Consider the following 24,924-nt stretch of genomic DNA (forward strand, 5'->3'; position numbering starts at 1 on the left):
TTTGTGCTCTATACATGTGAGCATTTCTCTGAGTGTAATTACCAGATGGACGGCGTGTTTATGTTAGCCATCAGAACATCTGTGTCATCTGTAGCAGATGGGTGTGTATCTCAGCAAATAACTTGTGGATGTGTTTATATGGATGTGTGTGTGAAAGTCCATGTGTCTGTGTTTGAGAGATTTCCTAACAGCACCCATCTTCTGGGAGGGTACCCTAAAGCCAGTTACTCCTCCCTCCCCTCCTTTACTCCTTCCCCTCAGTTACACTGGCTTCTCCCCAGGAGTAAATGGCTTTAGCACAACAGTGTCTTCTGGAGAGGCTGCTGTCCTGCAGGCAAGTCCATTAGACTCTCTCTTGCCTCAGGACTCTATGACCTGAAAACAGCAAGAAACAAGGAAAGAAAGGTCAAGCTCCATGATAATCACTGCTCCAACTTCACTACCCTGGAAGCCTTACCATAGATTTCTCAATATAACTTAAAAATGAGCTTTGTATTAAAAAAAAAAAAAAAAAAGATTACTAAAAGGAGCACAGAAAAGGTGCCGTAGTATTTAAATAGTCCAGCAGAGACCTTGCAATTGTAAAGTGATGTAAGTATTTCTGGGTAGTGTTTGTGCTTTATGAATCTTGTTTTATAAAAAATAAATCACTACTGTGAATTTACTGCTATGTAACTGTGTGGTCGTAATCCATTATAAATAAAATATGAGTTGTTCTTAAGCCCATAGCACAGGCTTTGAATGGTATTCAGTGCAGTAGTGAATAAAGTACCTTAGACACTATATCGAAATTGCCATATTGAGCTTTAACCAAGTGGATGCCCAGAAAATTAGATTTGGGGTCATATTTTTGACAAAACATATTTTGGTCAAAGAAGGAAGAGAAGGGTAATAAGATGTATTTATCAGCTATTGTATGTTAGGCGCTACCCTAGAATGTGAATTCCTTTATGGTAGGGGTTATCTGAATTTTACAGGTGAGAAAAGGGATGATCAGAGAGGGAGGGACATGCTTAAAATCTCACGGCTAATAAATGAAATTTCAAATCTAATGTTTGATTCCAATCCCTCGGTCACTGTACCTTGAGGTATTACCTGAATAATTTGGCATTTTCTGGATGAGGAGGAGAGACCTGAGGACACTTAACCTTGAATCAGAACCAAGGGGCGGGGGTGAGGGGGGCGGTTCGTTGGAGGTGGAGTTGCTTCTGTTCTTTGACTTTGGATTTACACTGGAGCTGTGGCTCCAAGGAAAGCTGCTCCACTGTGCTGGCAGATTTCTCAGGAATTTCTATGGAAGGAACTTGAGAATCCCCCTTGTCCTAGGAAAACCAGCCCTGCTGGGGCTGCACCTGCTGTGGGACTCAAGTGCCCTTGTTCCTGGCAGCCACGCTTCGCTTTTGCCCCTCCACTCCCACCCTGCCGGCTTGGGGAGGTGTGCACCTTGGGAAGGTGTGCAGGGGCTGACCTGGCTCCCTCCTGACCTGAGGAGGCCTCTTCCTGGTGCTTTGTCAACATTATGCAGCAACGGCTTCCCCTGGTCGGGGAGGGAGAGGGACGGCCTGCAGGCCCAGCCTGGGAACGTTGGGACTGGAGTCCCCGGCCTCCATCCTTGACTTCGGTGTTCTCAGCAAGCACTTTGCCTCCCACTATTTCCCCCCACGTTTGCCCTCAAGAGTTTGAATCAACAGACATCAAACAAGACTCTGAACGCACTGTTTTCCTCTATTCCAGTGTCTTGATGTTTTGGTTCAGCTGTGCGTAAACTGCCTTCTTCTGTCCTGCTGTTTGCTTCAGTGGAGGATAGGACGCTCACACCTCTCAGCCTTGCTGCTTATTAGGAATGAGTAGGACACATTTTCAAAGGGTGGATAGGAAATGTAAAACTACTGAATAAAACTAGATTTTCGGACTCTGTGTCCCTTTTACCAGGCCCGTCCCATTTCTACGTAGATAAGCCAATTTGCTTTGTTTCACCGGTAACAGAAATCTCTTCAATGAGTTGTTTCAGAGTCCCCCAGCACAACAGCAGGTTTCTGACACCTGAAGCAGCACAGTGAAATGTTACTCCCAACATGGCGCTAGGAATCTACAAGTGATAAGTCTCGCAGCTTGAAAACATCAGTGTTTTGTCCTTGTTTTAGTGGGATAAAAACACTCTTATCTTAAGCCTCGGGGACAAATGTGACCAGCCCCCAGGCTTTTATCTTGAGTGTCTTTGGCACTTCTTTTGGCACTGAAATAATGTTTGGATAAAAATAGTTGAATGTACAGTGTCTGGTTTTGTATTTGCTTGTGTTTATCTGAGCTTTCCCTTGTGGACATGAGCTTTCATTCTGAAGGAGGTCATCCTTTAGGAGTTCTTCAACCCCCAAAAGCCCTCACCTTGGGAAAGCTTCACATCTAAGGACCAGAGACCGTTGCTCAGGGAGTTAGTAATAGGACCCAGGCATCTGATCTGCGGGTGTCAAGTCTAGTTCAAGTCATGTTGTAGGGAATTTAGACAGTTACACATCATCACCATTCCAGAGGCCAGGTGGAAAGAGGTGGTGGTCGCTTGTCATTTGCCAGCACCTCTCAGTTATAGAAATAATGGAATATTCACTTAATGTTGATCATCATTCAAAAAAAAAAATCCAAACTTTGCTGATAATTTCTTATTTTTATAATGGATTCACGGTAGGCTTTAACTAAATAGCAGACTCCACTGGGACTCCTAAATTATGACATGATTAACAAAATTTGATTTCCAAGCAGTTGTTTATGACAACTATTGTAGGACACCAGCCAGGGTGGGGGCAGGGGTGGATACTGTCTCACTGGGGTGGTGAATTAACTTGTATTGTGATGACCGCTTCCTCAACAAAGATGCGAGGGAGAAAACTAGAGAGGCTGGGGCCAGGTCTTACTCAAGGGAGGTTTATGGGACAATCGCTTTTGTGTTGAAAGAACTTTACATTTCTGGATTTAGAATCCAACGTCAACCCAGCAACTTCAGTGACAAAACCCTCTGTCTCTATCTGATGGAGCCATAACTGTTTGTGCAAAGATGTGGGCAGGGGTCTCTTGCATTCTGTCTTATTAGTTAATACTGCACTTTGTAACCAGAAGGGGAAGTTTTACTGGTTAGCAAAATGCACAATCACTAGATATGTATGACAAAGTCTGAGTGTGACTTCCTGCATAAACTGGATAGTGGGCTCTATTGAGACATTTCAAACATGTGAATGAATGAATTACACTACCAGCTACCATCTGCCCAAATACATTTACATAAATTCATAAGATGTGTGCCACGAAGCCTCTTCTCATTGTAACATCAGTAACAATGTTAGAGTTTATGAGGGGCACAGTGTACCTGGCATCCAACTTATTTTGTTCTCTTTTGGGTCCCCCATTCTAATTAACTGTAAAACATTTTACATGTTACATTTTTTAATACTGTAAAACTTGGAAAATAAATTGAAATCTGAAATTACATTTTTGTTACTTTTTTTCATGTAATTACTTCAATCTAAAAAGTTTTACTTTTTATTTTTTTATTGAGGTATAGTTAATTTACAATGTTGTGTTAGTTTCAGGTGTACAGCAAAGTGATTCAGTTATAGATATTATTTTTCGGGTTCTTTTCCCTTATGGGTTATTACAAAATACTGAGCATAGTGCCCTGTGCTATACAGTGGGTCCTTGTTGGTTATCTAAATATTTTATATATACTAGTGTGTATATGTTAATCCCAAACTCCTAATTTATCCTCCCCTCCCCCCCAGTTTTGGTAATCATAGGTTTGTTTTCTACTTTTTAGGGAACATTTTCACTCTTGAAATAATTTTGATACCCTCTTAAATATAACCTATCAACTTTCTCTGAAAACCAAGACAATTGTAATGATAGATTGAATGGGAAAGTGGAATTGCCATTTGTAAGAAAAACTACAGGTTGCAATCATTTTATGGTCAAAAAATGTTTTAAATGAATAGATTACTGAAAATTAAATTCTTAGGCTCTAAAACTTGGAGGTGAAATAGGCCTTTTGAGTAAATCAGCAACTGAGGAAAGATCTTTGAGTCAAGTAAGGAGGGAGGAAAATGTCAGACCCTGGAATTGTGATGAAGCTGAATGTTGGATTGCTTTTGCAAGTGGCTTGCTAATTCAATTTAAATTTTTGGCTTATTTTCGATAGGTCTATTTAAAGGGAGCTTGATTATTTGACAAAGAAATATTGGAGCTTGCCTTCTGCTACACTCAGCTATCCTTTACTGAGTGCTGGTAGCACACGATCAGATTTTTGCCTGTTGCATGGATAAAGATCACGGAAAGCAATTGATTTGAAGATATTCATTGCACAGATTATTGATAAACTGTTTCTCTGGGCCGTCAGCCAAGATAAGCACAATTTACACCTGCACAAGCAAAACCTACTAGAGAAAATTAAAAGTATATGCAGACATAAGCCAAAGATTCTTCTCTTTTTCATTCATTAGCCATGATATAGGTATGGAATTTTGGAAGAGTTTTGAGAATGTCAGATGATAAACTATGAGATTATGGAAGTGGAGTGAGAGATACCAGGATGGCAGCAGCTACAGCCCCTGCCTGCTTGCCCGGTGCTAGAGACAAGACCCACCAGCACCAGTGTGCGAATGGGCAGTATCCCTGCACAAGAGAGACTTGGTAATTCCCTACTGGTCTCATGCAGCATCTTCTAGTTATACAGGCTAATGTTGATGTGGAAAATCAAAACTGTATTTGCCTTCTGGCTGTATTCTCTATATTTACATCTGAACGTGTTTCTGCAGTTCTGAGAATTCATAATGTCCCAGGCAAAATGATGATGCATTTGTAGAAGTGACACAGGGGCTTTAAATATTTTTCCTTTCCTAGCTCCTTGCTCAGCTCTCCCATCTTGCCCACTCAGTTTTGCCTTTTGAGATCCACATGTGGTAACCAGCTTTAAAGGTCCATTGACTGAATATTGAAATGAGCAAAGGAATGAATGAGAACATGGCAGCACACTCAATGCTAAAACTACTGGGTGTAACCTAATCATCTGTGCCTATTTTAAGGGGAATTATGGCATTTTGTGGGGTTCTAGGGTGATCATTAAAAATTCTAGTTATCACTGCTCTAAAGAGTTCAGATCGGAGGAGCCCGCAGACCACAATGAAGAGTAGCCCCCACTCACCACAACTAAAAAAATAAAAAGAAAGAAAGAAAGCCCGCGCACAGCAAAAAAGACCCAACACAACCAATAAAATAAAATAAAAGAGTTCAGATCGATAAAATACCAGGTTAATTCGAAAGAGGTCCTTAATTCACCTTGCAACCATTTGGGTCTGTGGGTGCATTAAAATAAATGCATTGACACTTAGGTGGCTGTGGTCATTCCATTCCCAGAGAATGGGGCCTGAGACTTCTACTATCACCCCCACACTGCTTTGCTTCCCATCATGGTGGCTATATTGCTGGGGGACTTTGCTAACCTGAGGAAAGAGAACGTTCTCCTGTTGGAAACCTTCTTACTGAGCCAAGGAGATAGTGTTCCTATTTCTTCGGCAATTGGCTATCCTAAGCAAATCTGAACCGATGACACGTGTTGCCACAAACTTCTTGGGATAAGATTGACTTTCGAGAATCACTAGCACATTCTTAATGCCCTAATAGTTGTTAAATTAGCTTTGCATACGGCTTAGAGAATACTTAGTCAAACAAGATTTATTAAGTACCAATCAGAATTCAGGTACTGAGGATAGAATGGAAACAGCCAAAGTCTTCTCCCTAAGGTTGCTTTCAGACTAATGGCATACTTAAAAGTATGATAAATTGCAGGTTCTGTAAGAGACCTCCACGGGATGCAGTGAGGACTCAGCAGAGGAGGTGGCCAATTTGCCTGGGGCGTGACTGCAAGAGTCACAGAGGGGATCTCTATGGGAGTTTGCCAGGCAGGCACAGATCGGGAAGGACAGGCATTCCAGCAGATGGAACAGCAGGAGCCAAGGCTTGGAGGTGTTAAGCAGCCAGGCAGCTTTGGCCAACTTCAGTTTCTAAGAGTAGAGGGGCAAAGGGGCTGACGGTTGGGAGGTGTCAGGAGACATGAGGTGGTTGGGTAGACAAGACACAGTTCACATAGACCTCTGGTGTCCTGCAAAGGAAATTGGTTCTACCCCATGACAACGCTGTCCTGACCCCCTAGCTCACTGGCAGTGATACTGACCAGACTTCTGCTTAAATAACGACTGGGTGCTATAGTCCAAACAAGGCATTTGGATGCCATCATTCCAAGCCGGTACTCCACGTGTCAGCAGGAATCACTGCAGCTCGGCCAGTGCTCCTCTCATCCCTGAGCCCAGATATCACGAGCATCAGCATTACTCAGACTTTGCTTTTCTCTTGTGGAAGAGAAGCTCTTCAAGGACTTTTAGTTCACAAGCCCTACCTCATTTTCCCTCCCCAATCTCATGCCCCACAGCCTAGACTCCACATTTGGCCATCAGAAACCTTTCCGTTCATTACTTGCTCTTTGGCCTCATAATCTTTAAAAAACAAACAACAAATTTTAAACACCTATTAGGAATAGAGAATCACTGAAGAATTTTAAGCATGTGTGTGTGACATGATCAGTTTTTTATTTTCAAAAGACTATTTGATTGCAGGGTGCAGGGTTGGAGATGGGAGGGCAGCCAGAAACGTGCGGTCACCCAGCTGAGAGACTGTAAATTACACAGTAAGAGCGAGTGAAGCGGACAGGACTTGCTCCCTTTTGGATGTGGGAGTGGGAGACAACAAAATGGCTCTAAGGTTTCTGACTGGGACATTGGCAGAGGGGGATGCCTCTTCCCCCACTCCTCTACTTCCGTGAAGGACTTTCCCCAAAATACTAATGGCCCTTTGCCCAGCCCTTCTTCCCGTCCTGAGATGGAGTGAGTTACCTGGTTAATAGGCGGAAGCCATTTGTCCATGTTTCTGAGAGTGAAATTCTTAGGGTGAAGTTAGTGTGGGGTGTCCAGTCCTTTTCTCCTGCCCCTCCATCCTGGAGTGCTGAGAGCACTGGTCCTCTCTGAACACCTGATTCCCTTGGATGACCTGCACTTGGAGGCCGGAAACTGGGAAGCCCATTCTCCTAATTTCTAGTCTCCAAATTACTGCTTCTCTGTAATCAGGGTGCTATCTTAGACTGCTGACTTTTGGAGCTAATTTCTCAGTTTGTTCAGATCTCAGTCAGGAAGAGAGCTATCAATACTTTTTAAGGTCACCCCCTTAAAGTCCCAAAGCTGTGTTGGTCTGTGATGCTGTCAGGGGAGACGGCTAGAGTGAGGGGCTTGGAACTCAGGAGAGGCCTGGCTAGAGACAGATGGAGTTGAGCGCTATAGGCTGGATGAGATGACCCAGGGGATTGGGAAGAGCAGTGGTCAGTGCCGACTTGCCTCTGTCCCCTGTGACTCTTGTTAAAATGCAGAGGGTCAGGCCCCAGCTCTGGAGATGGTATATCAGTAGGTCTGGGCTTGTGACAGGAGTCTGTGTTTTCTAAAATAAGCTCAGACATGATTCTGATGCTCACTGAGCAGGACGGAGGAGCCCTGGTAACCCTGGTAAGAATGGGAAGTTTGAGGACAGACTACAGGACCCACTCGAGGGATGTGTGTACCTGGGTGTAGCAGGGGTTGTGGATCACAACTATTTGATAATGACCTATGACTAGTGACATCATCAACAGATGGGCTTCCCAGGTGATACACACTAGGGCCTAGACGGTACACAAACCTGTTACAGAAAAGACAAGCTCATTTCAACTATGAGATGATATTCTAAAGAAATGCATTTAAATGATTGTGCATTCGTGATAGCACAGTAACATCTTGTTTTGTTTAATTTTCTACCAGGATGGCCTACATTTCTAGCACTGTATAATGGATTACTTGCCTCCAGAATGAAAGGGGAAAAGGGGCATCTTGGCTTCAACAATGCAAAGGATTATGAGAAACTCACTTGAGTCCATCTTGGGCCATCATCTGAAGAAGAGAAATGGGATCCTTTGATTGCTTAATTGAAGGAATTTAGTTTAGATCCTGAGTTAAGTGTAAAAATGGAGTTACATTCACACTTCTTTAAAGTATTTGTGTGACCCTGCGAAAATTACTCGAGGCCTCTGTGCCTCACTCAGTTTCCTCATCTGTAAAATGAGGAAAATAACGAAACAGCTCCTAAGATCTTTGTAAGGATTAAAAGAGATAATACATGTGAAGTGTACAGCATAGGGCTCAGCGCACACACCAAACATTCAATAAATATCAGCTGAGAAAGTTTTAGACCAGTAACTAGACAGCACTACTACTTACAGACAGGACTAGCTTAACCCTCAGTGCTTCTAGCACAGGGGCAGCATGGCATGATTTAAACTTAATGCATATTACTCAGGCCTCTAAGAACCAGGGAATTTTCCTGGGTTGGGAAATAGACCACTTTCATGACAGAGCACATTCCGTGGCTATTTGAAAGATTATCTTCAAAGATCACTTTGAAAACTCACCTCCCCAAGAACCTATCTGGGCCTGTCTGGATGGCAACCTAGCCCAGCTTGGGAAGTGTCTGCCTTGTTTTTGAGGTGGAGAGAACAATAAGGAGGCCTTGGAAACATTGTGATCCAAGAGTGTTGATCAAATACTGTAATTGTTCAACCATCTGTTCAATAAATGAGTATCCACTTCGTGCTGAGCCAAGGGATAGGTGTTGGGGATACAAAGGTAAATAAATTCCTTGTCTCCAAGGACCTATGATTTAGTGAAAGGACAGACATGCAAATATGTGCTACAGTTTCAATAAGCGCCAGAATTTGGGGTATGCACAAAATGCCTTGGGAACAGAGGGGAAGGGGGCCCTTCAGATTACTCAGGCAATTGGACGGATGGTGCTATTATTACTCATCTGAACTGGGGCTCCATGAAGAGGAGGAGGAGCAGTTTAGGGGAGAAGGCAGTGAGTTTGGGGTTTGTGAGGTTGTTTGAAGCACTTGTGCAACATATAAACCAAGATGTCCAGAAGCAGTTGAATAAGTGCATCTAAAACTAAGGAGAGAGGTCAAGGTTACAAACCCAGACTTGGAAGTTATTAGCTGATGGGTATGGATGATAAAACCTTGGAAGAATGTTAGACCTGAGAGATACTGTGGAAGACTATCATTTAAAGGGCAGGCAGAGGAAGAGGAGCCAGAAAGGAAAATGAAGAAGGAACAGAGAGGAAGACTAGGATCCCAGAGAGAATGAGCAGAAACAAAAAAATCGAGAGGATTTTCAAGAGAGTCTCAGTATTTTCAAAATATAACTTTAATGACAGAGTTAGTTAGCTATTATTCCGTAAAGGATTGCCCTATTTTCAAAGAATTTGCAGTGTCTTACACGTGTGAAAAGATTGAGAAAATAAATTACAACATTATAATGCACACTTAGAGCTAAAACCACTGAGCACAATATAACTTTTAGATAGTTCTGAAGGCGCTTGGGGATTTTTTCAGTGCCTCAGGGCATCATTATGAACTCTAATTATCATTGTCCTGTTCAACTGTGGGAGCGCTAATAAATGGAGAGTTAATTGCCCTCTGGATAAACCGACTTTCACTCTGAATGGGAAGGCTGACAAGTAGCTATGGGAGAGGGGGTATCAAGATGCCAGCTCAGGCTACGATGCCAGCTGACCCAATCAGAGATCTAAAGCCAACAGAAAAAAAAAAAAGAAAGAAAGAAAGAAAAATAAAGCCAACAGAAAGAATTAAAAACCTTTAACCCTTCCAGCTCCCCCACCTCCTGTGTGTATATGGGAGACAGTCACCTAGAGGGAAGTTCAGAGAGCAAATCAACCTCCCATCCCAGTATCCTAATATGCTAGAAATGGTGATGACATCAGTACACATGTTTGTCAACCTCTCAACAGCCATCCAAAGGTTTGGATCTGAGTTCATAACGGTCTGACCCACACTTAAAATAATAAGTTTAATAGAACCAAGAAAAGAGGATTTATAAACTTGTTTCTAAGCCTGAGCCTTCCCTAAGAGGGATCCTCTCGGCTTGAGGAGGGATCCTAATTGATGTTCTAGGCACAGGGGCTAAATGGACTGTGTGTTTTCCCTGGGCTCTGGTTACAAGGTCACACCATGCAAGCTGTTGATTCTGAAACTGTTACAGTCAAAGACAACAAGTAAAGGTGAGTCGAGGTGCGAGGGGGTTACTCTCCCCAGACTGCCAGATTCGGGCACTGCCATGGCCACTGATGATCTGGCAAAGGACGAGAGCCTTTTCGTGACCATCAAGGCAGTCAACATGGGAATAATTCCCCTCTGTCCTTGCTGAGTGGGATTGCTGGACTGAGAAAGGCATTTGCTGAGCTGCACATCCCCTGATGAGAAGGAAGCGGGAAAAGAGATGTTGGAAAGGGGAGAGTTGCTGGCTGGATGCGGGCCGGGGCTGCTTGCTGCTACCTTGTGCTGCCTGCATGGTGGTGGGTAGCTGTGGGTTTGTTTTCATGGAAATCCTCTGGAGCTGGGGGCTATTCATCCTCGTCATCGCTGTCATCGTCACCCTCTTCATCAGAATTGTCACTGTCCTCCTCGTCCTCGTCCTCGTCATCCTCTCCATCTCCGTTGTCATCATCCTCCGTGTTTATCTTCCCAGAAAGCACATCCTCGATCCAGTCTTCCAGCTCCTCAGCCGTGGGCAGGTCATCGTCGTCTGGAATCTCCATCCAGACACTGTCAGCCTGCAGCCAGGGACAGAGTGAGTGAGTGAGTGAGTGAGTCCGTCTGTCAGTCAGTCAGTCAGTCAGTGTAGGAAGGATCAGCCAGGCCAGAGGGTTCCAAGCAGCTGTGCTGAGTGGACCCCAGGTCACTTACACGTACCAGGAACGTGTGCACACTGTTTAGTGGAAACGCTTAGTTGCAGAATGGCGTGTGTAGTATCCTGTTTATACAATATAAAAGAAATGTGTACTCCACTTTATATATATTTATGTATATATAGATAAATCGTATGTATATATAGCCAGTTAGCAATGTCCTTTTACCCTGTGGGTAGATGTTCAGTCACCTGGGAAATCCTACACTTATGTATTTTGTGAACTACTTTTTAAATTGATAATAAGAATAAGAATTTAAAATTCTGCTTAAGTTAAAACATTTTAAAACAGAACAGTAGGATATAAGGTGAAAAGCAAAAGTATTTCTGGCTGCCCTGACCCCACCCCTAGTCCCACTGGTGGTAGTTTCATGGCTATTCTACCGGAAATTTCATATATATCCTATATTCCTATATCCTGTATATTATATCCATATATTCATGAATACACACACACACACACACACACACACACACACAGAGACATGGTGACGATTGTCTCCATGGGCTTCTGGGCCACAGCTGCCCCATCACCCATTGAATGATGACAACTCCCGGTGTGGGTTCCCTGGTGTAAAGAGACCTTGTTGTTCTGCTTTGGAAGAAAATACAGGAGAGTTTAGTTGTGCGGGAAGTTGTAACTAGTCACTGAATGATGCTGGGCTGGCCACATAAGCAAGGAAACGTGCCCATGGAAGAGAACCATGGAACCATACGCTGGGACTGACTCCGACTAAGACTGGGCCACACTGGCAAGTCTCCCGAGCCTTGGCAAGGCCAAGGCCAAGTCCTGCTCATTTCATGAGGGGCTGGACTCCTATACAGTCTGGGCTGCATGGCAGAAACCAGGGCAGGCTGAGGGTATCTTAGCCAGCCTACATGAGGTATACTCACATCTGTCACATTCACCACCCCAATCTGTGGCTTGTATAGGTCAATCTTGAAAGTCTTTTCCCAATAGGCAACAAGCTGTAGCAACAAAAAATATAATTAGACAGCAGGCAGAAGGCATTCCCTGTTAAAGCCACTTTTTGTGGCTGGACCCACCTGCCATCCCATCATAGTAATTAGGTCACCATTGATTAAAGGTCTCCAAAACAGCTGTGGGCATTGAGGAAATTGAAGACTTGGCCCCAGAGCTCAGCACTTGAAATAAACATAAAAAAAAAGACGTCATAACACAAACTATGAAAGCATGTAATATAAAAGCTTCTACAGCTGTAAGGAAGAATATTACAGAGATGGTCCAAAGCTGATTCCCAAATTCCTTGTGGCTCTTTTATAGTTTATGTGTGGTGAAAGAGCCATCTCCCTCCAACTCTCTTTCAAAGTCTCACTTAAAAATCCCTTAGCTTGCGCCACGCTGCTCGTGAGATGGCTGGGAAAGCAATGGTGTGCTGTGAATGGGCACACAGCTAAGAAGAGGGCTTCTTTATTCAGCCAGACTTGGGTTCCATGTGGGCTCATCTCTGACTGGGGAAGGACTAAAAGAGTAAGGGCCCATGGGGCTAAGAAAATGGAGATATTCAGCGGTAGAAAGTCTCCTAAACAAATACATGGTCTGATGGGGACTGGGGTTAGTCAGGAATTTGGAAATCAGAATAGTCCCGTTTGCAAAAACAAGGCAAACATATAGAACAGGTCAGGAGAAATGCAGACCATCTGCAACCTTGCATAACAAAATAGTCCAGGTCAACGAGAAACACAACAAGGCAGCAGCTAAACCAAAAAAGCTATAATATATAGTCTTATAAGGCCGTGACTTTGTCATGGTTACCCAGAATTATGACATTGGCCTCAGGTGACATGGAATTCTATGCTTTTGATTCACTCATCCGTTATTTAGGATTGGTTTCTAGGAGCCTTGAGATCACTAAAACCCCTCATTTTTTGTCTGTTAAATCATAGTTTGATCAGTTGTGACCTATGCAATGAATGATAATTCTTGGAAGATGATAGAATTATCATTTATATCCTAATGATAACTAAACTTGTACTGAGTATCAGCAGTTAGCTCAACCTGAAGTCTATTGACTAATAGACCAAGCTCTGGCATCACATAGACTTAGGTTGGAAGATGTATCTACCACTTATAGCTTTAGCCTCTCCAGCTGTCATTCTTTTCACCTGTAAGATAGGGATTATAATAGCCTGTACTTCATAGGGTTGTTGAGAGGATTGGATGAAATGATGCACGTAAAGAATTTACCATCAGTGGGGGGGGACTCGAGGGGGGGGGAGTCAAGGAAGGGAGGGAATATGGGGATATGTGTATAAAAACAGATGATTGAACTTGGTGTACCCCCCAAAAAATAATAAATAAATAAATAAAATTAAAAAAAAAAAAGAATTTACCATCATTCTAGGCGTATAGTATTGACATGTTAGCCACAATCATTATCCTTACCACTGGGCTCATGTATTGTACGAATTCTGTTTATTCTCTTTAAAACAAAGCATAATCAAGGCTTTCTGGCCATTGATCACTGACCCAGCAGGAGTTTGGGCTTTAAGGACCTGGGAGAACACGCTGAACAAGACAGGTAGGGTCTCTGCCCTCCCTAAGGTTGTTTTCTTTCTTCCTTCCTTTTTCTTTTCCTTTCTTTTTTTCTTTCTTTCTTTCTTTCGTTCTTTCGTTCTTTCTTTCTTTCTTTCTTTCTTTTTCTTTCTTTCTTTCTTTCTTTCTTTCTTTCTTTCCTTCTTTCTTTCTTTCTTCTTTCTCCCTTCCTCCCTTCCTCCCTTCCTCCCTTTCTTTCTCTTTCTTTCTTTCTTTCTTTCTTTCTTTCTTTCTTTCTTTCTTTCTTTCTTTCTTTCTTTCTTTCTTTCTCTCTCTCTCCCCCCCCCCTTTCTTTCTTTCTTTCTCTCTTTCTTTCTTTCGGCTATGCATGGCTTGTGGGATCCTAGTTCCCTGACCAGGGATCGAACCCATGCCAGTGCACGCTCGGAGCCCTAACCACTGGACCACCAGGGAACTCCCAGCAGAGGCTGTTCTTAACTCTATGCAAAATGTTCATCTCTGAACATGTATTACTTAATAACTCAGGTTGCCTCAGAGTGATGCCCCCTCCCCAGAAAATGAAAGCGGTTATAGCAAGGGCTGGTGGTAGGGTGAGGGGCAGCTATGGAGCTGCTGGCAGAAGCACTTCACCCAATACACTTGAGCGGGCCCTGCAGAAGGACTTCTGGGCTCCAGGGAGTGAGAACAGTGCGTCTAACCATGTCAGTATAGGCATCAGGCCCTAAGTTCAGTGCTGCCCCAGGGGCTAAGATCTCCCACACTGGGTGGAGGCAGCTGCTGGGGTTCTGCAAGTGCCCCTCCTATTTCACATCCTCCTTTGGGCACCCAGGTCTCCCGCTAAACACAAACATGGGCTGTGAAGGCGGCCAAGGACAGGGCCCCAGTCTGAGCCACTCACCAGAGGAAAGTCATCAGGGTCAATCCACACGATGCTCAGGTCAGGGTTGTCCGTGTTGTCCCGGGCAACCTGCTTCAGGATCTCCAGGAACTCGTAGCCATCTGAAGCAGGAGTCAAGAAGGTTGAGTAAGCCCTGTGCATACATGGCTTCTAACGTGGAGAGCAGAGTGCCGTTTTTCCACGAGGGTTTCTTAGGCCTTTCGGTGCATACCCTCAATTATAGGATTCTTCTATAAAATGAGTCAGATGAGAACTCCAGCCACAAAGCAGCTTATTCAAAGGAAACAATAAACATTTCAAATAAAGAAATTAAAAGTTTCACAGGGAAGTGTCTGGTTGTAACTCAAAGCTAAGTTCCATTTGCTAAATTGTATGTGAAAATTGACCAGCCTAGGGTCAGAAAGTGCAACCCCAGAACAAAGAGACTCCTGTCTGGTCCCCAGTACCCTGTGCCACCTCTTAAAACTGATAAGTTATTGACACTATCCCTCAGAGTCCTCCATGACATTCACTCTATGGACCAAGAACGTTTAGCCTGGATCCTTAGTTTTCTACAAACTGGAGTTCCTATAACCTTCAAACTCAATGGGCTTCTGATTGACAGTTGGTTTCAAAGCTTTGAGACAGTAAATGGGGTTCCCTCCCTCACTCCTCATTTCCCTGTACTCTCTGCCATCCCCTTCTTCAATTTGAAGCTTTCATTGGCCCCAGGGGAGGGATGATTCATAAGAAAAGCAGAGACAAGCCTCATGAGACAAGCTCATAGCTTCAAGAATGCAGAAAGCCTAAATCTTGAAGAACTGAGAAAGATAAACATTATATCATAAACAAAAATTTTGGAAGACTGTTTAGTAAGAGAAAGCATAGCATAAACCCTCAGCATCCCGGCTCCGCTCCCCATTAGAAACAAAGAGTTTAGATTCCGGCAAGTCCCTGAGAATAAGCTCTGCACTCTGTGTATGTGTTTGTGTGTACACGTGCGTGTGCATGAAAGCAAGCCCATGTGTCCATGTACAGAAACTCCACGGTCTCAGGGAATCCCAGAGTATAGGGGATTCATACTTTGCTTTAGAATAAAACTCATGAAAATGGAAAGACCTCAGGTTCTCTTGGCAAACCCTCTGCTGCAGGAGCACTAGGGCAGAGAAGACTGTAAGGAGACCCCACCGGGTTTTCTGTGGTTTTGAGGAACACGGACAAGGCTAGTGGGGGGGGGGCGGATCTGAAGAAGTCCAGTGGTTGGGATGAAGGGGACCAGTGGTGACCTTGGAATAAAGCTAGAGTCCAGACAGAATGACAGACTTCTCTGCAGATGGCAGCGTGGAGAGGTGGTGATGCCAACGCTGACCAGATGCACACTTCACCCATCACACCTGGGAACCAGCAAGACACTGAATCCCTAGGGATAGTGGGTGGGCGAGAGGAGACCATTAATTGTCAGATCCCGTGTCCACCACCCAGTGGTCAAATTTAGGTTCAGTTCTGGACAATAAAGTTTTATCTCTTGCATAGATGAATTTGTAGCCCGAAATTTACCTTCTGTATAAGCAACTAACTCACCCACTGCTTAGGAATTCAGTACTGCAACTATTCTTTCTTTGTAAAAGTTTCCTTCTTTTGCTGGGGGCCCCAGTCAATTTGAGCCCCTCTCTGCAGCCTCTGTTGAACATGCCTCTCCTCTCTCCAGGCACCCTAGCCTTTGTTTGGCTACCTGGGGCCTCTTGGGAAAGGTTTCTCTCTGCACTTCCTCATATCTAATACATTCTGGGCAAAGTGCACACTATTCTTAGCAGCTCTGCTTTGAGTGGGTGTAGTCTCCTTAAGTGTGGCTAAATCCCACTGAAGATTCAGACTGGGCCCCCTCAGGCCTTGTTACCTGGAAGGCAGAGCTACCTCTAGCAGAGAAGAGGGTCTTTACGGCCTGCAGTCCCACCCAGCAGTGGCCTGGGTGATTTGTCCATCTATGTTCTGAATTATATGACAAGTTTGATTGTTTGACAGACACGAGACGGATGGGGCTTTGTGCTTTAGAGTTCATTATCTATCACTGTGGGGGCTGGGGTAGAGATGGGGGTGCAGGTAGGGGTATTCCTCCCGCTGCCTGTCGGTGTGGCTGAGAAGGTCAAGTCCCTCCGGAGTGCCATTGGCTGCTGCTACCCGGACACTGTGGATCTTCCTTCTCTGAGTGTGTCGCTGTGTCTCAGGACAGGGACTAAGGTGCCACCTGGGTTATCTGTGGGTTTGCGGGGGATTTCTCCTCAACAGCTTCAGTGACTGCTTTTAGCAGCCTAGAAGAGACGGATGGCAATAAATAAGGTGCCATTGCCAGCACTCTGGAAGATGAGAATCACATGTGACAAATCAGAAATTCACAAAGAGGATGAAAGTCAACACAGACCCGAATTCAGGTAGAAGGTAAACTTGGAGTGCAAAAGACTAACTCACACAAAGGGAAGGCAGGAACTGTCTAGGCACAGTGTTATAGAGGGAGAAGATCTGAACAGAAGCCGAACACACAAGACGGCACTGTTATTTTCTGATGGAAAACCCCACAAAACGGGACTTATAAATAGCAACACAGGGATCATTTCCATGCTTTAGAGCAGGTTTGGAGATAAAAAGAGAAAGACTGAAGGAGCAAAAACAGGGTCCTGCAAGAAAAATCAAATGGATTGGAGTTTTTACATAAACAAGAGAAGTCAAAATTGTGGCTTAATGCCTGTTTTTAAGAATACAAAAAGTTGTTGTGAGAAGGATGTTCTGTGTGTCTGTGGAGAAGCAAGGCCAAGCTCAAAAAACACACCCAGGATAAACTAATAAATGAGTTGACATTAAAGGTGAGGAAGTTTCACCCAGAGTCAAGGGCAGCTTTTTGGTGTTCAGGATGATGGATTCCATAACGGGCAGAATCCTTCTGCATCCCTGACTATTTGCAAGGGAACAGAACCTGTTCTTCAGGGAGGCAGACCAGCGTGATGCTTAAACACATGGACACCTGGGGCAAGCGGTCCAAATCCTGGGTCTGCCATTTAAAGTGTGACTGAGGGCAAGTTATCTAATGTCTTGGTTTCTCATCTGTAACATGGGGATGATAATAGTAGTATGTAGTTTGTAGAATGGCTATTAGTTAAATGACTTAGTGTTTCTATGGCACTTTGATGGTGGCTGGCACATCATAACATTTAGCCATTATTATTCTGAAATGCTCTGATATTCTGCCTGAATACAAGGAATCTGGCCATTCATCTGTTCATTCAACGCATGTCTTTAGTACAATGATCTGGGCACAAGGGATGGGTTAGATACAGTCTCGGCCTCGTGCAGCAGAGAAGACATGCTCCCAGGCAGTTACACCAGGAGATGGTGTGTCATGGAGTCATTCCTTCTGGCCCAGTTACTGATTCAGTGACTGAATCCTGCAGGGGTGGCTGTGCCAGCCTGTATGACTATGAGAACTTTGCCTCAGAACATGGTTAAAGCAATGTTTAGTTACTTTGTTTTAAAGTCATTAAGCTAATTTGGATATTCCTAATCCAAGGCTCACAAGCTGTATACCTTTCCCCCCATTATTCCCCAGCCTTGAATACAGACCTGTTGGAATGCATTCTCATTCATCTGGGAAAGTGGAGTTAAGGTAGCCACACTGGCCTCACATGGATTCAATCGCTAACATTTTAGGTTAGAAATTCAGTTTCCTCTTAGGGACAGTTACTATTTCTTTGTAAAACAGGTGACCTGGAAAAGGGACACATCCACTGTGGACACTCCCATTTTGACCAGGCAGGCAGGCGTAGGAAGCCACATTTCACTTTTGTAATTCAATGTTAGGCAGAAGAATAGTTCACAGTTGCAATTATATGAATGAATGAGTTTGAAATGAATGACTGTTTCCTTTATCAGTGATGTACCCAGCTCAGAGGCCTTTTAAGATTGTAGCCATGTATCTCTCAAAAGGAATAGCCCATAATTTTTTTTAAAAGGTAGGCTAAGAAAAAAGAGGAAATATTATTTTGAGATTTGTAGGTTAGCAGTTATTTCACCACTGAAATTAGAGGACTATTCTCTGTTGTCATTAGTTAGAGACACAGTCATTCTCAAAGCCAGAAGGGACTCCCAAACATCCCACATATCCAGACAGGTGTAGAGCCCCACCCAGGACATCTGTCTGTCTTCTCTCCTGAATGTTTCCTGGGCTGAGACCCTCTGACCTCCCTAAAGGTCCACTACAGAGTCGATAACCCAGACAGCCGAGTCATTTTCTTGCATCCAACTGAAATCTCTTTTTTCAAGAAGTTCATCTCCCAACTTCTTCCTTTATGCACACAGGACACTGTTCTTTAAGTGCAGGAAGTCTGCAATCATGTCACCCAACTTTGATTTTATGAGTATTTCTTGAGCATTTATTGGCTACCGGCTATTAAGTACTTTTGCATTTAATCCTCACAACTAGTCCTGATGGAGGTTAGGAAGATGTTATTATCTCCATTTTTAAAGAGGATGAAGTTGAGACACAGGGAGAGTACCTGACCTGCCCAGCATAACACGCCAGCAAGTGACAGAGCCAGGATGCTAATTCATTCGGGTCGTTGGTCTGCACATCAAGAGCTGTTTCCACAATCCACCTTTCCTCAGTGGTCTCCAAAACTGCTGCATCTTGCCCAAGTTTGTGCTGGAGATCTGAGCGGCCGGTGTGAAAGCTTCAACGTCAGGGAGGCAAGAGCAGGGGCAACGGAAGAAACATAGGGAGCTGGGGACTGGTGGGCCGGCCTCTGCCCTCTGCCCTGCCCCGAGTAATCATGGGTCCCTTCTCCTCCTTTTAACCCGCAGCTGAGTCACGCCCTCCCCAGCCACAGCCTGTTTGGTTGGCTCACTCCGCGATCTCCCTGAGTGCGCCTGGAATCTCAGAGATGGCCCTAAATAAAGAAGAGGGGCCCAGTGCTGTGAGAGCTGTGATTCCTTCCCTGCCACATGGGCCTGGACCCTGAGATCCCACGACCCAGGCCCAAGGGCTCAGGTTGGGACAGGTTTCCCACAGTGAGCGGCAAGCGGCAAGTGAGAGGCCTCTGGGAATCACATCCTTGTGGGGGGGGAAGCCGGTGATTATGCCCTCCTCCTTCCCAGGCAGGGAGGGCCCAGCGGGAATGAGACTGCATAAGCCCTGGAGGACCCGTTCCAGGCCGGTCGCAGCCATGTCAGGAGCCAGGGCCTGTCTGGCAGAGACCCGCGCGTCTCAGACAAAGCAATAGCCCTGCAGTAATAGTCCCAGACTCTCAGAGCGCTGCCCATTCGGCCCTCCCACCATCCTCTGGACCCATCCTCAGGGGCTGGCGGTGCTCATCCCATAAAGGCACTGAAGACCCTCCCTGCGGCCACACCATGTGCAGCTATGGGACTTGGGGTCTCGCTCTTGGAGACAGGCCTACTCTTGGGAAGCTGGGCTGTTTGGCCTGGTCCCGTGGCTGTTGCTTCTGTAGCAGGTGGCGCAGACAGGAAGGCAGCACACGGCCTGGAGGTTGTGTCTGGAGTTTGAAGGCCCTGCACAGGTCACTTAACTTCTTTGGGGCTTCCGTCTCCCCCGTTACTTTGGGGGCTCGTTGATAATAATGATACAGCTGTTATCACGTGTGTCACTTGCAGAAGAAACTGCAGAGATTTTGTCTTCTTTCTTTCCTGCTCCATCAACATTTAATTTTTCAAGCGTTTTTCACTATGTTCATCCTTCATTAAGGGAAGGATTCATTTCGTCACTGGGCAGGTATATTCTGAGGGCTCACGTGTGTTAGACCCAGGGCCAGGTGCTGGGACACAAAGGTGTGGAGGGCAGTCCCCTGAGAGGTCTCCTTGCAGAAGGGGCCACTCAGGAAGTGTGGGAATCTCAGAAAGAAAGCAGCAGCATGGCATCTGAACTTGGGTCTCTTGGGAGCCTTGGGAGGACAAGGTTGAGAGCACCTCCCTGACAAGGTGAGTCACCAGTCACCTGTTAGAGACATCCGCTTAGAATAATGTCCCCACGGCCCCGAGATGGCACCTGAGACATCAGGACACCCTGCCACACCTTACCACAGCCCTCCTTCTCTGCTGTCTCCTAGTTCTCAGAATTGGTGGAAAAGTCAAATGGTAGAGCTTTGCAATGTAGAAGAGCATAGGTGGTGGTTATAGAGCCTGAGCTTGGGGCTGGACCACCTGGGCTGGAATCCCAGTTCTACCACTGATTAGTCACGTGACCTGGGGATGCTGCTTAACTTCTCCACACCTCTATTTCCTTATCTGTACACCTGGGAAGAGGATAATGACAGCACCTACTGCGTGCAACCATAGGGCTGCTGTGAAGATTAAATGTGCTGATATTGACGTGCTTGGAACTACGTTTAACATTTAGCAAGAACTCTGATTTATCAAATTTAAAATTTGGAAGCTCAATTAAGCAGTTAGTGTTCCTATTTGAGGCAACGGGTGTCAACATTTTACAGGAACCCGAGGCCATTGAAACTCGGCTGGAACAAGGGCTCGGAGACTTTCACTCGCGGCCCCTCACAGGTTGTGTTCCACACACACAGACAGCAGCCCGGCCGTGCATTTCCACCTTGTTAGTGCTAATATTGTGGGTGCCCTTGGAGGATACCCGTCCAGCATGCGCTCACGTAGAAATGACGCTTTGTGAACCTTTCATTGAGGTTCTAAAGAAGATGTCAGCCTCATGCAGACACATCCGGGGGCGGCAGGGGAAACGCGTTCATTTTCAAACCTGTCAAACAGTAGCTCCGGCGGCATTCTGAGCACAGGGGCTGAGAGGAGGCTGTGGAAGAGGAAGCCGGGCAGCACCACAGGGCACCAGGCAAGACCAGAGAGCCGGAAATGTGCTTCCCAGCGAGGCCTGCCTGCAGGGGCAGTGGGGATGAGAGCTCACCGCAGAAGAGACGGAGTGATCACGCTCAGGGCCAGAGAGCAGACACTGTCTGCAATCCCTGAACACAAGCTCTCAGCTAGAGATGTCAGAACGGCTGGGAGAGTCCTTGGGCGATCCGGGTCACTTGGATAGACCTTTGTTATTGCGGCAGCTGCTGCTGCTGAAATATGGTAGATTCCAAATTTGCAAACATCAGTGGAGAGGAAGTTTGACTTTTCTTCACTGATTGGGCGCTCAAGCTTCCAGGTGGCTTGGCTCTCCTCACTCTCTCTTCTTTCTTTTGCTCTCCGGGCTCCCTCCGCCCCCATTCCTTGCAGCTGCATTGCATTCCCCATGCCCAGAGCCTACAGCTGGCTGGGGCGGCCTGGGAGAGGTAGTGCAGTCAGGTGGACAGTGACCAGAGGAGCCACCAAGAAATCTAAGCCCCTGGGTCCACTGTGCCTCTAACTGTGTGATCTCAAGCGCGACACTGAACTTCTCTGGGTCTTTCAAACGGTGGAGGTGCAGGGGGTGGTAAAGGACAGCAGAGAGGAAGGAGGGCAGGCTAAATGATCACTCAGAGGTCCTCAGAGGTAGTAACTCCGAAGGGCGGGCAGACACAAGGCAGGGCCTTGTGGTTCAGGGTGTGGCTGGGGAGGCAGACAGCGCTTAATTCCAGCTCCACTGCTTCCCAGCAGGTCAACTGCACTGGGTCTCAGCTTCATCAGTTGTAAAGTGGGGATAAAAGCAGCACCTCCCACATGGGTTGTTATGTCACCTAAGCATACAATAAGTCATCGTCATCAGTCTTCTTCATCAGAACCGTAATGAATTCAGAGGTCAAGAAAGCCTGCTAGAATTTGAATCTTGGCTTGGATACAGCAAGTGATTTGAGCAAGTCATTTAACCCTTAAGAATCACTCTTCTCATCTGACACTGGGAGGATAATTATTATGCATATATCACAGGGTGGCTTTCAGGACCAAACAGGACCACCTCCATAAAGCTCACAGCACAGTTCCTCCAGGCTGTGAGCTCTTTAAGGAGAGCGGTATTATTTTCCGGATGTATGACCTGCTTTCTTTGGTGAGGGGTCTGGTTGGCGCAATGGGCCACGTGTAGCCTGTTAACAAAAGCAAGGTATATGAGGAAGGACTGTCCGGGTAGGAATGAAATTCCTAGTCCTGCAGCCAGGCCCCTCTGCGCCGGTTACACATCAGTGACCTGCGAGTAATGAATGACTAGTCAGAGACTCAGGGACTTTCACGGGAAAGCCTTTCCATTTCCCAGCCCTGAACAGGCCAGGCGCCTGCACGCCCTGAGGAAAGATGCTATGAGCTCCTCCCCCTCCCCCACCCCCACTCCGCCAGTGCATTTCTTCCAGCTTCCCAGTAACAAGCCCCAGCTTGGGCTCCTCTGGGGCCAGACACAGCTTTGGGCCCAGGGATATTTGTGCAGGGAGGAGGTGGAAGTAGTTTCAGGAGCTTGATTCATTACCGCAGCAATCTTGGTCAAACAGGTTCCTACAACTTCTCGGAGGCCTCTTTGTTCCATTGTTCCGGAGAGCCAGACAAGCCTCCCCACAATCCTGGGAGGGGGCAGGGGGGAGGGGAAGGAAGCCCCCTGGAGTCTGGCCAGCAGGCTGCTGCTGATGGGGATTTCATCCCTGTTCACATAACACCAGGGATCCCATTCTGTTTGATTATAGCTTGTAAACCTTGGGCAACTGGCTTCCTTTGCTATTTTCTTCTTCGGGGACTGAGGGGTAGCCAGAAACTGTGGGAAAAAGCTGAAAACGTACTGGTATTGTTTTTGGACACAGACTAGATTTTCTTGAGATTTTCCAAATCTGCAAGTCAATGATGGGAAAACTGGGACATCAATGGACATTCAAAAAAATTAATGAAGGAAAGGGGGAAGGAGGCTTTCAGATAATTTGGAGCATGCATTTGTTTTCCATACAATGGAATATTATTTGGACCTAAAAAGGAATGAATTACTGATACATACCATGTACAGATGAATACTGAAAATATTATGCTGAGTGAAAGATGCCAAGCACAAAAGGCCACATATTACGTGATTCCATTTATATGAAATATCCAGAACGGTCAAATCCATAGAGACAGAAAGTACATTAAGTGGTTGTCAGGGGGTGAGGGAGAAGGGAAGAGGAGTGGCTGCTAATGGGTATGGAATTTTTTTGAGATGATGAAAATGTTCTGGAATTAGGTAGTGGTGATGTTTGCACAACCTTGTGAATATGCTAAAACTGCTGAATTGCACTCTTCAAAAAGGTGAATCTTATGATATGCAGATCATCTCTCAGTTTTTAAAACTGCATGATAAAGACATCTGGGTTTCACTCTGTAAGAAACTATGGAGGCTGATAGTGTGTTACCAAACAAACAAACAAACAAACAATAACGCAGTGAAGGTCAGACAGTGAAGAGTTGGGATTAGGCGTGGTCAGTCATCTGCCTCTCTAATCATCTGCCCACAGGCATTTATTGAGCACCTACTATGTGTGAAGACATGGGCAAGAACCAGGTGTATGTTGATGAATGAGACAATCTGTCTTTCCTTCCTGGCCTCCCACTAGCTCATTGTGTCCTTTTGGGCAGTTTGTTGAACTTCTCTGACCCTGTGTTTCCTCATCTGTCCCTATGAATGTGTAAGCGGCTGAGGTCCTAGGAAAATGTCATATAATTGCATCTTACCTGGAACAGTGGTTCCCAAACCCAATGGTGCATCAGCACTTGCCTCAGAGCTTGGTGAACGGACAGGGGTCTGAAGGTCCTGTTTTAGTCAGCCAGAGGTGGCTTTGTGGCACTGTTGGGTTGGGAACCCCTGCCCAGGCTCCTCATAGCCCAAAGCTGGCTGCTTAGCCATCCTAAAGAGATGTTCCCTGCCTTCTCTGGTTGCATTCTGGATGGTCCCAGGTCTTCCAAAACACACTTCAGAATCACCACTTACACTTCCCTTCAGGGACCCTTTATTCACAGAGCACTGCTGAAGGGATCCAGCATTTTACCTCCTGCAAAATTAATTTTTCCTACACTTCACTCCACTGGTGTTAAAAAGAGTGAAACCAGGAAAAAATTGTCTACATTTCAAAATAAAACAAAGCTACACACCCATTTATAGGGTCATTTTGTACTCTAGAAATAAGCTGCTTGTTTTGTCCAGTTCTCACCATTTCGGGGAATATTTTCTATGAAGTTTCCTAAGCACAGACAATATTTTGCAGACCGAAGGGTACATGATTGTTATTTTAAGGTAGGATTGTGATTCCATAGGCTAGGTCACGACATTGGTAAATGAACTTTAAATGCGAACGGAAGTTTACACACACACACACACACACACACACACACACACACACACACACACACACACACACACACACACGGTGTTTCTTCCTAATTGGGCAGCTAGGCAGCATGAGGTTTACGTTCTGCAAGCTGTGTGCACATTTGAAAGTGGAGTCGTACCTACCAGGTACGACCACCAGGGGGAGTCCGATATCTTGTGGTTGCGAAAGACCGGAAGTGACGGAAGAGAGGGTGAGGGCTGACAAAAGTGAGAGGTCAGTTCTGGCAGAAGAACAGACCGGGGGGTGGGGGTGGGGGTGGTTCCTACCTGGGTCACTCCTCTCCGCAAAGGCCACAATGTGGATCCCGTTCAAATCATCTTCCTGTGGGAGAAAGGAATCAAAATTACTCTCCCGGGTGGAGAGAGA

At 45.5% G+C, this 24,924-nt stretch overlaps 1 protein-coding gene across 1 annotated transcript in view; it reads right to left on the reverse strand.

Annotated features, from left to right (window-relative positions):
* Window positions 1-10,536: 10,536 nt before the first annotated feature.
* Window positions 10,537-24,924, reverse strand: part of CASQ2 (calsequestrin 2) — a 65,890-nt gene continuing 51,502 nt past the window's right edge. Inside the window, exons 8-11 of the mRNA XM_057719777.1 lie at window positions 24,825-24,879; window positions 14,297-14,397; window positions 11,775-11,849; window positions 10,537-10,746 (exon numbers count right to left, since the gene is read on the reverse strand). Coding sequence (XP_057575760.1) covers window positions 10,537-10,746; window positions 11,775-11,849; window positions 14,297-14,397; window positions 24,825-24,879 — 441 coding nt within the window. The remainder of the gene's footprint in view (window positions 10,747-11,774; window positions 11,850-14,296; window positions 14,398-24,824; window positions 24,880-24,924) is intronic.

Source organism: Hippopotamus amphibius, chromosome 1, assembly GCF_030028045.1.
Source record: "Hippopotamus amphibius kiboko isolate mHipAmp2 chromosome 1, mHipAmp2.hap2, whole genome shotgun sequence".
NCBI lineage: Eukaryota > Metazoa > Chordata > Mammalia > Artiodactyla > Hippopotamidae > Hippopotamus > Hippopotamus amphibius.